Source organism: Anser brachyrhynchus, assembly GCF_964034855.1.
Source record: "Anser brachyrhynchus genome assembly, chromosome: 7".
Lineage (NCBI taxonomy): Eukaryota > Metazoa > Chordata > Aves > Anseriformes > Anatidae > Anser > Anser brachyrhynchus.
In genome coordinates this window covers 28,631,480-28,647,909 of record NC_137701.1, presented here as the reverse complement: position 1 = coordinate 28,647,909, position 16,430 = coordinate 28,631,480, and the positions used below count along the sequence as shown (strand labels likewise).

The 16,430-nt window shown below is 47.0% G+C and overlaps 1 protein-coding gene across 7 annotated transcripts in view; it reads left to right on the top strand.

The window, feature by feature from the left end:
• Positions 1-15,601, top strand: part of MRAS (muscle RAS oncogene homolog) — a 41,179-nt gene extending 25,578 nt beyond the window's left edge. For 6 of the 7 annotated variants that reach the window (XM_080599046.1, XM_080599044.1, XM_080599043.1 and 3 more), the window contains 4 exons: positions 6,041-6,194; positions 9,262-9,361; positions 10,627-10,706; positions 14,695-15,601. In XM_080599046.1, the coding sequence (XP_080455172.1) occupies positions 6,041-6,194; positions 9,262-9,361; positions 10,627-10,706; positions 14,695-14,794 (434 nt within the window). In that variant the 3' untranslated portion in view covers positions 14,795-15,601. The other variant, XM_080599047.1, reaches the window with a different exon arrangement.
• Positions 15,602-16,430: the final 829 nt, after the last annotated feature.

Here is a 16,430-nt window from a genome sequence, read left to right as displayed (position 1 = left end):
ATTAATCTGGATGTGAAACCAAAAGTGGAGTATCTCAGTACAGCAAAATTTCCCTAGTGGTTGAAGATTCCTCGTAGCTCATAAACCAAACACAGATTTAAAAAATGGTGGTGAAGAGGAGAGGAAGAGATGACCGCAAACACATGGCTTAGGCATGCTGATGAATTGGGCTAACCCCTTAGCTGTCAGTAGCCCATTGATACCAGTGAAGGAAGGAATTGTGCCCATGTACTGGGCAAAATGAGGTTGTGGTCTCTTCTGTCCTTCCAACAGCATCATCGAGATGAATCTCCCACTGCCCGTAAGTTGTATTCCTACTACTGAGCATTTGTTTTCCTTTTTATTTCTCAGTTTTATTTCTCCTCCTTCACACAGTTCTCCATCTCAACCCCTGGATGTTCTTGCATCAAGCTGGGCTTGTCCAGTCCTGGTGCATCGCTGTGGAATAGCAGCACTCGGGCTCCTGCTGGGCTCTCACTCCCTGCCCAGCATGGGGAGAGCCACGTCTCCCATGCATTTCTTTCTGCAGAGGGTTTTTGCTGCTAGTCGTCTCAAGACAGGCTGTCTGCTTTTCTCTTCAGGAAGCTTGGGAACAATTCAGCCAGGAGGCCAGAGGGAGATCAAAGGTCACTTGAGACTTGCAGGCAGAATGGTTGCTTTGCAGCTCTTTCTTCTTTTTTGTTTTTGTTTTGTTTTTTAAACTTTGGGTAGTGTCATTGAAATAAATTAAGTTTATACTTTCATTCTTTTTAATTCTTCATGTGTACAGCATTTTCCCTCCCTTAATAGCTTGGATTTTGCAACCTTGAAAGAGTTTTTTTTGTTGTTTTTTTTTTTGTCTTGGGTTGTGGGGGTTTTTTTCCTGCCAGGAAAATTTTGATGTTGCAACACAGAACACAGAAGGCTTTGAATAATTGCCCTTTGTTAGAAAAAGAGCTCCTTTAAGAGTTCACATCTTTATTTTGTGTATTGATGTGGAAGCCTGTCATCTGAAGGCTCTTCTTTTCTTCTTCCTTAAAGAGAGGGCAAGAATTCAAGTACTCGGGTTTTCCGTGTTATAACATCTATGTATTTAGTTAGGGCACAGAAGGGCTTGTAAAGCCCCATTGTTTCCCCATCATGTGTTTTTTCCCTGTGAAAAGCTCTCATGCCAGGGGCAGCATGGCCATATCTGAGCAGGCCAGTGACAGTCAGAGTGACCAAGCAAAGCACTTGCCTCTCCTTGCTCACAGCATGGGCACCTCCCATATCTCTGCAGGGTGATTTAGGGTGTAGGAATACAAAATGCAAGCTGGTCCCTGTGCTCCATCTGCTCAACACCCAAAATACCAGTTCCTCAGCTGAAGTAAATGGGGTCATGGGGGCTGCCCATGTGCTGCTGGTGGAGGGAGGATGAAGACTGGACATGGTTTTCCTTAGCCTGAGACTGTTTGGTTTGCCTTGTCAATTCAAGTTAGGCTTTCCCTTGACCTTAACTACGAAGCCACGGGGTAGCTGGGAATGGAGGCTCTCTCTGGCCCCACCTTTGAAGCAGAGCCGCTGTACAGAGAAAAAAGCAAGACTCAGAAGTGCCAAGAGGAGTCTGGCTCCGTAGCCCATAATGACAGCGCTCCCCTGACAGTGCCACGTTCCTACTTCTGCTCTTTGCTCCAGGGACTCTTTCTGTATTTCGCATTAAGAAGCTGAAGAGGCACAAAATGCCTGGAGTCAGGCTTCTTGTTGTTGCTTCTCTCCCTGGCGCTGTGCACTCAGGTTCCTGTCTGCCTGCAGACCCGTTCAGCCTCTTGAAGGCTTGCACACGTGCTGCATGTAGGTAGCCGAAGGGATGTCATTGCAGACTGCTTGCAAAAATCAGGTCATACACATTGGGCTCGCCTTTCTGGGCGAGAGATCAGTGTGAACACAAAGAAAGGTGTCCCGTCCCTGAGCTTAGTGGTGCCTTCCTCTGGGAAGGCAGGGTGCTCTGAGAGCTGTTCTCAGGTCTGGCTGCAGCAATGTGCAGGTGCCATTGGTGTCTGATTCGGGATGAAGGATAGAAAAGGGTTTTAACCTGCTTGTCTGGTCATCTTACGGTCCCTGAGATGCTATAGAGAGTGGAGAAACTCTTGTGTTGATCTGTCTACCTAACTGCCCAGTAATATACAGGTAAGACATGGGAGGCAGTTTTGCTTAGGCATGGAGAAAGAGGAACTCTCCTGCACAACCAGGTCTGAGCTTCCTCAAGGCTGGGAATGCTGGTTTTGAGTCTGCACTGAATCCAGCCTAGGCTCTAGAAGAAGCAGGGTCATATCTTGGATTTCATAGTCCGTGTCTCTGCCCTTGGCTTAGGTTTACATGCCTGTGTCTCCGGATGGGCACTCAGAGCACACCTAGTTATAGAGGTGCTGCCACACAGAAGACACCTGGACGCAATGAATGCTTCTATTTTGGGCCACAGAGCTTCCCAGGCTCCCAAGTCTGCTCAGAAGTGCTTTCTCTGAGCAGCCACACTCCTGCCTAATCCATCAGGACTCACAGGAAAATGGTGTGTAAAGCTCTAAGGACCCCATTAACGCAGAGCTCATCCTAAAGGTTGTGGTCACATCCACTGGAAGGCAGAAAAGGCCACCTCTTTGCTTAGCAACCTCATCCTCAAAGCAAGAGACCTCATGCTGGGCTCTCACAGCCTAATTGCTCTTATTCTCCAGCTGATTTGCATGATAGGTCTGTGAAATGCCTCTTGCACAGCCGCCTTTGGATGTCCCTTCCTACTTCCGACACAGTTGTTGGCTTCTCCTCACTGCTCACCCAGAGGCTTTCGTTAGTGCTCCTCCTTGCTTCCTCTTTGGTCAAGTTTGTGGGAACTACACCAAGTTTGTGCAGTGCAGGGAGAGGGACTTCCGACAGCAATCTATGAATTTGACTTCAGTTCTTGGAAGAATGAGGTAGGGGAAACCCGCTGAGCTTTCTTCCAGCCTGATTTCCACATTGGCTTTTATGTGCTGCCAGGGTGGCAACTGCCAGTAAGAGGCAACTGCTGGTTTTAAAGAGTACCAGGGGAAGAGAGCTCACAGTTCTCCTCTGTTCATGATTATTTCTGGGTCTTCTGGGCATCCTGTCTGCAGAAACTGGGATTATAAGAACGTGAATGCTCCTCACCCAGCTGGGAAGCTGCCAAATCACCTTCCCAGTTTCATCTTTCCAAGACTTCTGCTTGTTTCTCATTTCTGTATGCAGCGGTCCTGCTGAAGCTTTTGTGCCAAGGCATTGCACTAGAGGCAAAGCTGCTTGCATCTGGCCTTTTTTTGGAACTGGTGCTTTCCAGGATGTGGCCCAGTTCTGCCTACAAAAGGATGCCAATCACACCCTCGCTCTGTTTTTTTCACAATTTGTGCAGCACAGAACCATTAGGATAGGGTGGCTGTCTCTAAGAAGAGCACATTTTAAGTTAAAACAAGGACTTCTGGCCAACCATGGGACCCTTGACTTTGTACGAATAACCCATTGGACATAATTTTCACTGCTGCGTGTCTTCTTGCTTGGATTTCTGAAGTGCCATTTTAAATGCTGCCTGGACTTGCTCTTTCTATGAACGCTGCGAGTGAATTCCCTGTAAATAGTAGCTGCTGACGCAGCAGCCCTGCCTATGTTTAGCGTGATGCCATGGCCAAGATCCAGGAGAGGTAGGAGTGGCAGGAGCGTAACCCCCGGCTGCTCGCTGGGGATCCCCACAGCCCCCAGGACTCCATCCTTGCCCTCTCCCAGGGGACAGCAAGGCTTTGGAGGGGCCTGCAGCTGGGCATGGCTTGGTGGGTACAACAGCAAGAGGGGGGCTGGATGCTACTCACAGGAGGTTTGCAAATGTGTCAGGGCGAGGGGAAGTCTCTGAGCAAATTGCCGTGCAGGATGCGGCACATCCCTCTCCACCTTCTTGCCCTCGGCTTGTGCTTGGGCACCTGCCCCATGCCAGGGGGAGGACGGGCAGGAGAGCCCAGCCCGCTGCACCACAGGTTGGGTGTGCGGGAGGGGAAGGGAGTGTGTGTGTTTGTGCGTACGTACACGGGCTGTCAGCTCTCAGCCTTGCCCTGACATCGCTTCCAGCTGGTGCAGGAGTCAGCTGAGGGCAGCCCAACCTCTCCTTACAGGTCGGGTGGATAGGAAGGATTAATTTCCTCTTCCATCCCAGCCACACGGTCCTGGCCTTATTCCATGGTAGGTCTTCTGCCTAGGGCATAGAAATTCACCAGTGCATGCAGTGTCATTGGCTTGTTTTTCTTCTTTTCCTTTTATCTTTATTTTCCTTCTTTCTTGTTCTTCCGTTTTTGTATGGTCCTTACGAATAGCCTGGACGCCTTTGAGCTGAGACCCTTGTTTCCTAGGCTCAGGGGAGTGAAATGGGATAAAAGGCTATGAAAGGACACCCGTGACTTTCTAGCAAGTTCCACCTTCTCAGCAAACAAGCCTAAATCTCGGGGTCTTTGCAAGAGCCTGGAAGCTCTTTTCATCATACAGGTTTCTGGAAACAGCCAGTCAAGACTGGTGAGAGGAGGCAAATGGAAGTGGCTGGGGATTTTTAAGGGGTCTGCCATCACCAAATGCCTCCTCCAGCACAGCTGCCTTTCCTCCAGCCGCAGAAGAAAGGTGCAGGCAGGTCTTGGGGCATGCTGCGATGTGCAGCGTGTTGAGCATGTCCCTGTGTGGCCACCCGTGCTGATTCAGCAAGTAACGCTGGCAGTGAAGTGGGCTTTATCCTAGCTTCATCTGGAAATCGGGACAGCTGGAGTACTTAGCCTGCAGGGAGCATCTTACTAGGACTGTGGGCCTGCTTGGACTAGAAAAACCCGTATCGAGCCCTGTTGCTCTGTCAGCAATGTGAACCTGCCGCTGTCTCCATCCACCAGTGCCCAGGGCTTTCCCTGTCACTTGTGGGCAGCAGATGCTAACGCTGTGGCTGTACAGCGGAGGTGGAAACAGTTTTCCCACCCTGCACGGTTGGCTGGGACGTGAAAACATTCCTAATCTTCACAAAGGTCCTGCGTTCGCCTGTAGGGTACAGCGATGCACGTGGACAATGACTTCAGAGCAGCCAGTGCGTTTTGAACTCACCCCTTGTTTGTGTTGGTAGCCTAAACTGCTGGACTCCTTTCATATCCTCCTCCTGCCGGCCAAAATCGTGGCAGCGTGCTGAGCTGGAGCCTGAGAACTGGCAGTGCTAACGTGCATCAGTATGGGGTGTTTACGCAGAAGGCAGGTGTAGCAGCTTCTAGATGTGGTTCAAGAAGTAGCTGATGGGACGGCCTGGGAGGTGAAGTGCCAGAGAGCCAGGAGGTTCTGGCCGCACGGGAGAGGAGGTTAGTCTGTTGGGGAGCAGCAGCTGGTTGCTGCCACAGCCAGAGATGTTTTAGGGGATTTGAGCATAGATCTAAGCGTTGTCACGGGCTGTCCTGGAATGCAAGCCCACACACAGAAAGATGACTGCTGTATATGATATGCAAGTCACTTAAAGCTTTTCTGCTTGTTTTAACTCTCTTCTGAATATCAAAACATGACTTGCGACGACGTCTGTAGGGGAGTTCTTGAAGGCTGTACCATCTTGCTCTGAAAGCGCATAATTGTGTACAAATAATATCCAGGCACTGAGAGAGGGAAGACACTTACAGCTATCGTTCTGGGTTATCTCTCAGCTCTGCTGCACCACAGTCTGCAGATTGTCCCTGACATTTAAATTGCCATTTACTTGCTCTTCCAGTCTTGGGTTTTTCCATGCAGGGAGCTGAGAGATCTGGAAGAGGAGGAGGAGATGGAGGGCTTCAAAATATGTTGAGCCATATCTTGGCAGAGGACAATCTCCCTAGGTTCAACGGTATTTGATATTCTGAAGGAAAGTAAAATCCCTATAGTCTTCTGCATCCCCTTGTCCCTCCAACTTGCTTTCATGAAATCTTGCAGCCTTTGAGAGGACCAAGCCCAGCAGAGGTGGAAGGGCTGTGCTGGACACACAGCAGTGATAGTAGCTGCAGTTTCACACAGTAACTAAAAACCTTCACCTCTTTTGTCCTAGTTCTGGATACTGCAGGCCAAGAGGAGTTCAGCGCGATGCGGGAGCAGTACATGAGGACTGGAGATGGCTTCCTTATAGTCTACTCTGTGACAGACAAGGCCAGCTTCGAGCACGTGGACCGCTTCCACCAGCTGATCCTCAGAGTCAAAGACAGGTGGGTGCTGGTGCTCCCCGACCCCACTGCAGGCTGTGCCAGGGGTGGTTGTGTGTCCCCCCCGCCTGTGACCTCTTGTATGTCCCAGAGCGATTCCTTGTGTGCTCTGTGTAGGTTTGTAGATATGCATGTGGGGAATGAGAAATAATTTACCTGTTCTGATAAGCACGCAGTTAGTGTTTTCGATGTGGAAAAGCTCAGTGAGTCCTATGATGAAGTGAAAATGGTTTTGGAAGGGAGAAGCTCCAGCCAGAATGGAGCTAACAAACCCTAAAAGGTCCTACATGATAAGGGCCTGGGAGCAAGTGTCTTGAAGGGGAAAACACCTCGGGTCGGGAGGAACTCTATTCCTTAAAAAGGCTTTAATGCAGTTAACTCATAATACTATGCAGCAATGAATAAAACATCTCTGTGTGAGTGGGTAAAAGCAAGACAGGTTGCCTGCTCCTCTCCTTATGCGCGCGTGGGAGAAGGTAGCGCTGAGGGCTTAATCGTGGTGAGCGATTGCGTCCTGGCAGACTTAAAGGAAGCTGCCAGGGCTTTATCTTGCAGATAACTCCCTCTTCCCATCCCGCTTCGAGAGATGATGAGTCCTTTCGCACTGGGTGGGGTGTGAATTAAGCTCTTATATGTCTGCAGCTTTGAAACACTTAGTTTTTTCCATTCATAATGGCTTTTAATTATGGAAGTCATCAAGAAAAGCCACCAGAGGGTTCAGGCCTCGTTGCTGGCTTCCTTTTGCAGTTCTGAATAACTTCCCCACAGGAAGGGTGGACGCGTATCATGTGAGGTTCACAGCTGACAGCTCTTCCAGTAAAGCATCCAAAGCAGAGCCCATGAGAGTGGAAAGTAAAGGAAAATCCGCCCTTTGATTTCATCTAAATGAACAAAAATGTCAGTCACTCAGCCTGCCTCCCGGATAACAACGGCGTTTCCTTCCCTGCCAACTTAGCTTAGGGCAAATTCAGCCTGTTTCAGAGAGCTGAGGAAGAGAGGACAGTGTTTCCTCTAACCTGCTACAAACAGACGTTGGTTTTATTTAATTTAGCTTCACGAAAATAAGATGTGGCGCTCATTGTTTTGCTCTGGACTGAAACTTCTACCCCTCCTTGTGCCGTACGAACACAACGGCGGCGTGTGAGAACCAGGAAGTGAAACTGCTTTTGTTTCCCTGCGCTGGAGTGCATAACACCAGGAGTAACACTTCATCCAGAGCCTGAGATTGTTCATATTGCTGTGATTTTCTAAACAGCACAAAAAAAAAAAAGAAACTGTCCTGCCAGGCCTGTGCTCAGCTAGGAGCAGGACATCGCCCAATTTTCAAGCTAGCAGCCAGTTTTGAGGGCTTAAAATCCAAAGGAATTGCAGGCTGCTGCTTTAGTAGAGCTGCTCAAAGCCTCTGTCCCCTTTCTTTCCATAACCTTAATTACAGTAAAACTTCCAACTACAGTAGCTTTGTCCAACTAGCAATTGTACAGCTCACAACAGGGAACAAAGTCCCCACAGAGTTTTATGCCTGATGTAAACAAAGCAAATGAGAAGCTGTCCAAACGTAATCCCTTTCTTATCAATGTGCCACAAGCTAAAAGGAATCAAATAATTCAGACAAGCAAGCGTTTTGCTCCAGAATAATCAGAGTGAAGATGTATCAGTGCTCAGGTATTAACGTTAAATCAAATCCACATTATCAGAATGAGTAACTGTAAGAACCATTTAAAATGCAGAGTGCAGTACAGTGTATTTCTAGCCAGAGCAACAGGGCAACGTGCCAGGGAGAAGATGGAGCCCTTATCGTCTCGATGAAAAATGACACAAACTCTGTTTGAAAATCCAGGAAAGTCTTTTATGCAGCAGTGAGTGCGGCCAGCTGCTCCTTACCCCAGTAAAATCAGCTCTGTTACAGCAGAGAACATTGGAATCATTTTAAGAGGGTTTAAAGCTAAATACAAGAAAATAATGCTGCAATAAACATCAGTGATCAGAAGTTACCTCCTCCCTCCTAGCTGTGGGTAAAAGCCACACAGCACAGCTTTGCTCTGTGTAATGCAGCTGGGGGAGAGGCTCTTGTGTGGAAGGTGGAGTGGGATGGAACTGCACTGCCAGCACCTCCCAAAGCATGAACTGGCTGAGTTCAATCACCAGAGCTACGAGGACTCTGCCGGGGCAGAGGATGAGCCACACACCTCATCAGGAAACCCTCACATGGGGCATGCTGCGGATGAACGGGTCTCTTCACTTGTGGTGTCTGAAGACAGTCACTTAGATGCCTGGCAAAGTTCAAGAAATAACAAGCAGTATTACAGAGTCAGATGTTCTTGGTACAAAAGGACAGTTGTTCACCAGGCTTTTGCTCTGGGATTAGGAGCAGGAGATGGTAGGTAACAGCATCTGGAAACACAGCAAAAGGCTTTGTTTCACTCCAGCCTCCTCCCAGCTACCCTTGCCAGTCTTTCAGCTGGTGTTGGGGTAACAGGAGTCATTTGGCCTCAGTCATTTTCTTCCCAATATGTCTCCCCTAGTGCCACCTCCACAAGTCTGTCTTTTCTTCCCCATAGATGCTTTCAGTGAATGAGCATTGTTCTGTCCACCACCAGGACATGAACTAGTTCCTCCAATCTCTTTACCTTGCAGCGACTAGAAGCTGTTAAGATATGCAGTTATGAGATGCCTTAACTGTTATAAAAGAGCCCCATTTTCCTGTTCACGATCTGCTTCCATGCCTTAGTTAATTTCCTTTTATAGCAGCAGACTAATTCTGTAGTTCTTCAGCTAGTTGGATCTTCAGTCTATTATCAAGTATTGCAGAAATAATGGCACTTAAGTCCCTGAAGTGCCTGCAATAAGGGTGGATGTGTGCAAGATGTCAAGGTAAATTTTTATGGTATGAACATGCATCGTATGCGTAGCTCAGTCTGGTGGCTGATGCCTGTATGATCTTTCTTTATGTTATGTGGTATGTCTGTAGCCAAAAATGATCGATGATATCAGCATTACAAAGTGAAACTTATATTCAGCATTTTGTATTGTAGTCTGCTATTGTTTTTGTTGTTTGTTTGTTTTTCCCCAGAGAGTCCTTTCCAATGATCTTGGTGGCGAACAAAGTTGATCTAATGCATTTACGGAAAATTACAAGAGAACAGGGAAGAGAAATGGCAACAAAACATAATGTAAGTTTGCAGGATTGTTTAATTGCTCATTGTAAGTCCCATTACAGGCAAATGGAATTCTCTGCTCATTTGGAGCTGAATTAAAGTATTTTTCTTACAATCGAACATTTACAATTGCACTTTCGACTACCACAAAGCAGTAGCTATAGAGTTCCCTTTGGGTAGAGTCAGTTCATCATTGAAACTAGAAGCTCTGCTGCACACCAGGCTATAGCTGATCTGTGGCCATCATGAAACCATGTGCACAAGCTGTCTGCAAGTGATGAGAAACGTGAATGTTCAAAATGAAGGAAGAAAGCACACCCTCTTGGGGTGAAAAAGCAGTCAGGAATTAGGAATTATACCCAGGTGTCCATATGAAGTAGGCTTGTTAAAGATAATGAAGTTACAGGGCTGTAAAGCCTATATAAATCTGGCCTACCATCTTAAATTTGCATTATTCATACTGTAGTTTAGCCTGAGAAATTGGTCTTGGATTGGTGTAGATCACATGGTACTCCACTAATCACCTCTAAATGCCAGAGCATACCCAGGGGGAAGCAGCAACTCCCATAGGAGGAACTTAATGGAAAGGCAGAGGCAAACAAGCCTGAGACCTTTTGGCAGCTTGCTGTGCCTAGATGGCAAACTGTGCTGTGTTTCTAAACAAGGCACAATTGGGAGTTTGTCAGGGCAGGTCCATCCCATGCCCCCTCCCCAGGGAAGCTCACTTCTATAAGAACAAGTACACCTAGGCTACAGCACACAACACGTCGTACTCATCTGTAGGTACGCGCTTTGGAAAAGGATGTTTTTTGCAAATACTTTATCAGAAGGCAATTTTATAAATCTGCCAGAGTGCTGGACAAGCACTCTAGGAGACTCCATCTGTCTGTCAGACTTTGAAGGAGATCATTTTAAACTGAAGGGGAACTGTAGTCATGAAATATTCATGCACTAGTCCTAATAAAACATGGCAACCAAGACTTCTTGGCAAGTGCTCATCTTTCAACAACCCTTGTCTATTTTCAGGTCTGCAAGCACAACTTAGGGGGAGAGAACATCTGACTACACAAAGTCTATGATTACTCTTCCCCAAATCTGAGCTTTCTGTGAGCATGATTGTGTTGATAGCAGTGTCATGACAGCACTTCGTTTATTGGTATTTCTCCAGTCTCTTAGGCACCCAATTTCTCTAGCCTGGAGGGTTTTTCATTTTGAAACTAGTTTGCTCCCAACACATTAGCTGTTACAAATCTCTTTTGTCATGTATTTGTCTCCTTCAGATTCCGTATATAGAAACTAGTGCCAAGGACCCACCTCTAAATGTTGACAAGGCCTTCCACGATCTCGTTAGGGTAATAAGGTAAGCTGCAAACACTTGGCTCAATTAGTGCCTGTAGATGGGACATGCAGGAGTCCTGGTCTTGGGAGCCAGATGACTTTTGGGGGCAGGAGTGTAGTGGTTTGGTTGGGGGTGGGGGATTTCTGGGTTTTATTAAGCTTCCTTGTTCTGTATGTGCATATAGATGTTACTAACCAGAAGTTTGCCTTTGCAAAATATCATTATTAGGCAGTTTGACAACTAGTTGTGGCCATGACAAAAATATGTTAGTCACTCAGCAATGCAAAACTTGCTGTAATAATCAGCTTTAAAAGGCCAGCATTAAAAGCTTTGGGCTAGTAATGTGGGTTTTTGTAGTATTGTCATCTCAGGGTCTCGTGTTGCTCTAAGTTAAATAGACTGGCTCTAATTTTGTAGGTAACTTTTGCTCATTAAATGGAAAAAATTAAGCCATTTTATATGAGAAACAGCATGACCTAATGGCTAAGCCACAGGTTTCCTCCTCAGACAGCAGAGGTTTGTTCCCAGTTCTGGCATGAGCTGCCTTTGTTCGCTTTGGCAAATGCCTGCTCTCCGGGCGAACCCGGCTCCCGCTGCTGTCGGCAAGGTGCTGCCGTCCAAAATCCTGGCTGCCCCACAGGAAAAGAGCTGCACGCACATCTCAGCATCTCAGCTGATAACCTCACATTTCTGAGAAGATTTGTTTCTGACATGGGTTGTCTGCCAGATTTTTTGGGGCCTTCGTTTCTCATGTTTTGGGAGGGTGCTGAGCTGAGATAATGCTCCTCCCTGCCATGCAGTCAAAGTGCCTTGCTCGGCAATTAAACCATGAGGCATTTATTCACAACGTATCTGTACTTGTGAATATCTTAGCACAGCCTCGAGTCAGCCTCCATCAAAAGCAGATGGTACTGCCCACTCTTCCCACATATCTGAAAAGCAGGGGGCAGAAAATCTTTGGAGAGCTGCGGAGCTGAGTTGGAAATGTCCCAAGTTGTTTCCCAACTGTTCTGGAACTCAGCATTAGTTGGCCAGATACTCCTTTTTGTTACAGTGAGCTCTTACCACAATCTATTCTATTCTGGAAAAAAAAAAAAAAAAAAGAAAAAAGAAAAGGAAAAAGAAACACAGCAAAAATAAGATGGTAAGGCTGTTTGCTTTCTCTATATAATGTGGCTTCAGACAGGCACAGGCTGGATGGAGCATTTTAATGATCCAGCACTAATTTTTGCCCTGAAAATGCACTCCATAACATCACAAATAGGTGATGTTCCTCAGAACTATTCCTCAGTTCCCGAGTAGTTACAAAGAGCTGTTTCCAGCCACATGAGGCCCCTTCTGAACATAGATGTTCACAAGAGCTTGAACTGTGGTTGAGACTTATAAGGAGCAGTTGAGGTCCCTTGGTTTGCTCAGCCCAGAGCAGAGCAGGCCGAGGGGAGGCCTCATGGCGGCCTGCAGCTCCCTCACGAGGGGAGCGGAGGGGCAGGCGCTGAGCTCTGCTCTCTGGGGACAGCGACAGGACCCGAGGGAACGGCATGGAGCTGGGACAGGGGAGGGTCGGGCTGGGTGTTAGGGAAAGGTTCTGCACCCAGAGGTGGTCGGGCACTGGGACAGACCCCACAGGGCTGCGTTCAAGGCACCGACCCTGACAGAGTTCCAGAAGCGTTTGGACAACACTTTCAGACACATTGTTTGATTTTTGGGTGGTGCTGTGTGGAGCCAGGAGTTGGTCTCAATGATCCTTGTGGGTCCCTTCCAGCTCAAGATATTCCTTGATTCTATGGTTCTAAGTTGGAGAGCAGAGAGACATCGCGTGATCTGGTTATTTGCCACAATGCAACTTTGCCTGGTCTTTGGACATTGCAAACTGTCTGCAGCCATAGGATGGATGGTATCGCCCACCAAGCACGGCTTTTCTTTTCCTAAGTGAGCTTTACCAAATAAAATGTAAATTTACAACTCCCTAATAAATATGCTATTCCTGGAGTGCTTTACTATTTCACAGCTCCTGAGAGCCCATGTTAGTTTGCAGGGTGAGGACTCATTCAGGGTTGGTACACTTTGTGCTCCTTGCACTTCGCTGATGCCCACTTTATGTAGTTTTGTGTGTTGTTTTTTTTTTAAACAAGCTGTTGTCTGAAAGTAATCCAGAAAGGACTTGGTGACAGAGCTTGCCCAACAGATCTTTAAAAATTCCTGATACACCTCTTGTGCTGCAGTAGAGTATATGCAAGCACCATCACAGCAGAAATCTTGAATGGGTGCAGAACGTGGTTTTCTGGATCTCTAAAACCATTCAAGAATGCTTGTGGCTGCTCAGTGTTTATTCAAATTAAAGTATTTTTTTATTTCTGCTTTCTTACTCTGAGCTTTTAAGTTTCATGTTTTTCGTGCCAGCAGCCTTCATGCTTGCTGAAAACAAGTCTTGCTAGTCAAAGTTGAGTTGATTTTTTTCAGATTGTTGCAAACATTTGAGAGTTGAGGCTGTAAGAAAAACATCAAATAAAGCAACAATGATTTGTCTCCAAACTTTGTCTCATTCTGCTCCAGATAATGTGGTCTAAACACTCAGCTTAGTGCCTGACATATTACACAGCAAAAGAGGCTGGTGTTGAGCTATTCGTGCTCTTAGGTTTGTTATTTAGACTCAGTCTGTGGAAGCTGCCTATGTTCATATGGTTTATCTTGCTATGAAATCTAAGTCTACAGACTGCCTGTCAGGTGTTTGAACTACAAAGCCTTTTTCTGTTGAATTTGCAATGCTGGACTGACTTGAGTGGCTGGTGCGAACAGGTACAGCTCCCCTCAAGCCAGTGGACTTTTTGTCACTATTGCAGTGTGACAAGACTGGGTATAGCTGATGGTGCAGAAGTGTCTGTATAGCACCAGGTGAGGATCTGACTCATCATTTAACCATTAGGCCTCTTTTAAACAATATGACTGAGCAATATCTCATCTTAATGAAAAGGGAGAAGCCATCAGCAGAACATCAGATGAGATGGAAATAGTATTTTAGAGGTTGCTCACAACCCACCTGACTGATAGGGGCTGCTGCAGCGCAGTGCAGGAGGGCTGGCAGCTGAGCGTTTCTGATAGCTGACTTCAGGCAGCCAGGAGCATCTTCCTGGGGCCAGCCCCAGACAAAGGCTTAGGGCTTGCATCCTGCTCCCGGTGCACTGATGCTCATCACAACTTCCGGGAGAAGGCCAAAACCTTTTTGGCAGCAAACACTGTTTTTTATTACTGTTTTTTGGAGAGGAAAAAAAAAACACATTACCAAGTCTTCATCAGTGCAGTTGGCTGGGGGCAATGCCACGTGAAAGTAAATCTTTCCAGGAAGGTCTGTTTCTTTGTACACCCTGTATCAATTTTGCCGCCTTACCGTAATGAGCACTAGCAGCAGTGGGGTGGATGATCTGTTTCCCAGGTGAGCATCCCTGTTGATCCCTTGGAGCATCCCTACCTCCCAGGTGAGCTGAGCAGCACTCTGGCAGGGGAGGAGAAGCAGCAGTTCTCCCAGGACAGCTGGACTCATAGTCCCTGCCGTTAGCCTTGATGTTTGCTTATGGCTTCTTTCCTCACAAAGGGAGGTGGTTGCTGCTAACTGTGTGGTACGAGAAACCAGGTGGGGGTGGAAGGGTGTATGGAGATGTATATATGCCAATATATAGAATAATAGAATGTCCTGAGTTGGAAGGGACCCATAAGGATCATCGAGTCCAACTCCTGACTCCATACGGGTCTACTCAAAAATTCAGACTATATTGACTAAGTGCACAGTCCAAGCACTTACTGAACTCCGACAGGCTTGGGGCTGTGACTACGTCCCTGAGGAGCCTCTCCCAGTGCGCAACAACCCTCCCAGTGAAGAACCACAGCTATGTATATATGCACCCTAAGGTGCCTTTCTGCTGGCTGCCCAGGGTTCTGGATGCCAACACCTGAGCCAGCCTGGTGGCTGCTTGTGCCTCATCTTATTTTCTTTCCTCCCTCCCTCCCAAAACAGGCAACAAATCCCGGAGAAAAGTCAGAAGAAGAAGAAAAAGACCAAGTGGCGAGGGGACCGAGCCACAGGCTCCCACAAACTCCAGTGTGCCATTTTGTGACGGGAGCGCCCGGGAGCGCCTTGGACGTCTCCCTCCTCCCCCCGACCCATGGCGAGGCGCAGCGTGAGGCCCCGCTGGGCTCCCAGCGGCAGCTCTGGCTCGGAGGAGGCGGCTCGAGGGGTCCGGACCCCGGGGTGATCGGCCGGAGGGGGCTGCGCCTGGGGCGCCGCGGGAGCCACGCTAACAGGAGGTGGAAGGGAGCGGCAGGACCTCGACGCTCGAACATCCCCAGCTCCTTCCAGAGGCCTCCATGGTGTTTGTTTAAAAAAGAAAAAAAAAGAAAAAAAAAGTGTTGGTTTTATCTGCAAACATTTCTCCTTGTGACCCGCTTATGAACAGCCATGAATAGCCCCCTGTTTGGTACAGTCGTGAGTGTATGTGTGGGGGAAGGGAAAGGGCTTTTTTTTTTTTTTTTTTTTTTTTTTTCCCTTGTCCTCTTCTCCTTTTTCGTTGTTTGCTCAGCAAGCATTGGGTTGCAAAGAAACATGGCTGGGGTTAGATTTTTTGCACTGAACTCTCTCCTATGCGGCAGTGCCAGAACACGACTTCATATGAAAGTGCATAGATTTGAAGGAAGAAAATGAATTCCAGCTGCTCTGGGTGCTCCAGACATTGTGTCAGACTCTGGAGGGCAGCCAGCTCACAGACCATAAACTCCAGCTTAGGAAAGGAGGTTTGGGCTTGGATATTTTTTTTTCTTACCCTTTGTCAAGAGGTTTTGTTTCTGTTTTGTAACTTGGGGCATGTCAAAGTTAAGATGTTTTGTTAACCTGGAAGTATTTAAATTAAAGTAATTTACAAATGGAAGGGTATGTCATCTTTGGGGGAGAAGCAAAAATTGAACTGAATTTGTTTTCTGGGTGTTGAATTTCTCCCTCATAAATGTGTGTAAAGTGGTGCGATCTAAATCCCTCGTTAATATTCCTTAACCTTTCCCTGCAAAGCCACTCTTGGGTAGATGGATTGTTTTGCTTTTCCCAGGCTCATCTCGCGCAGAGACAAAAAAAAAAAATCTGTTTATGGGCTTTGGCTCAATGTTTCTTCATTTCTTCTCCCCTTCCTTGAGAGTTGATGACTTGAAAGGAAGAGGTGTTTTTAATATGGCTCAAGTGGGATGTGTCTCTTCATAAGCTTCGTATATCTAAAACCTTTCACTGAAAACAGCAGAGACTAAATATCTTTATGCTTTGTGAAGAGGCAAGGCAAAAAAAAAAAGAAAAATCTGCAGCAATTCAAGCTGCCAGAAATATGATTGTGCACATCCTGGAGGGAACACATCTTTTTTCACACCTTTACTGGCACCAAGAATTGTAATGGCAATTTTTTCTTTAATTTAATGGATTGTCATCCGCTGGACTGAAGCCATCAGTTCCATTCACGGGGTCACCAACCTCCTTTGAAAGTAACGACTTGCTTTTCATCAGCTTGAATCGTATTCAAATATGCTTTATGGGCATGACTTAAAATATTGGCAGAGCATAAATACTTGAGAGTTGAGTGTCTGAGCACAGAAAGTCATAGAACTGGATACTGAGGAGCCATACGAGATGGTGGATCATCACAAACTTAATTGTGTGTGTTTGTCTTTGCAATCTGTTTGCTGCTGGATTTCGTTTCTTGCCTCTTTGCCAGGTCA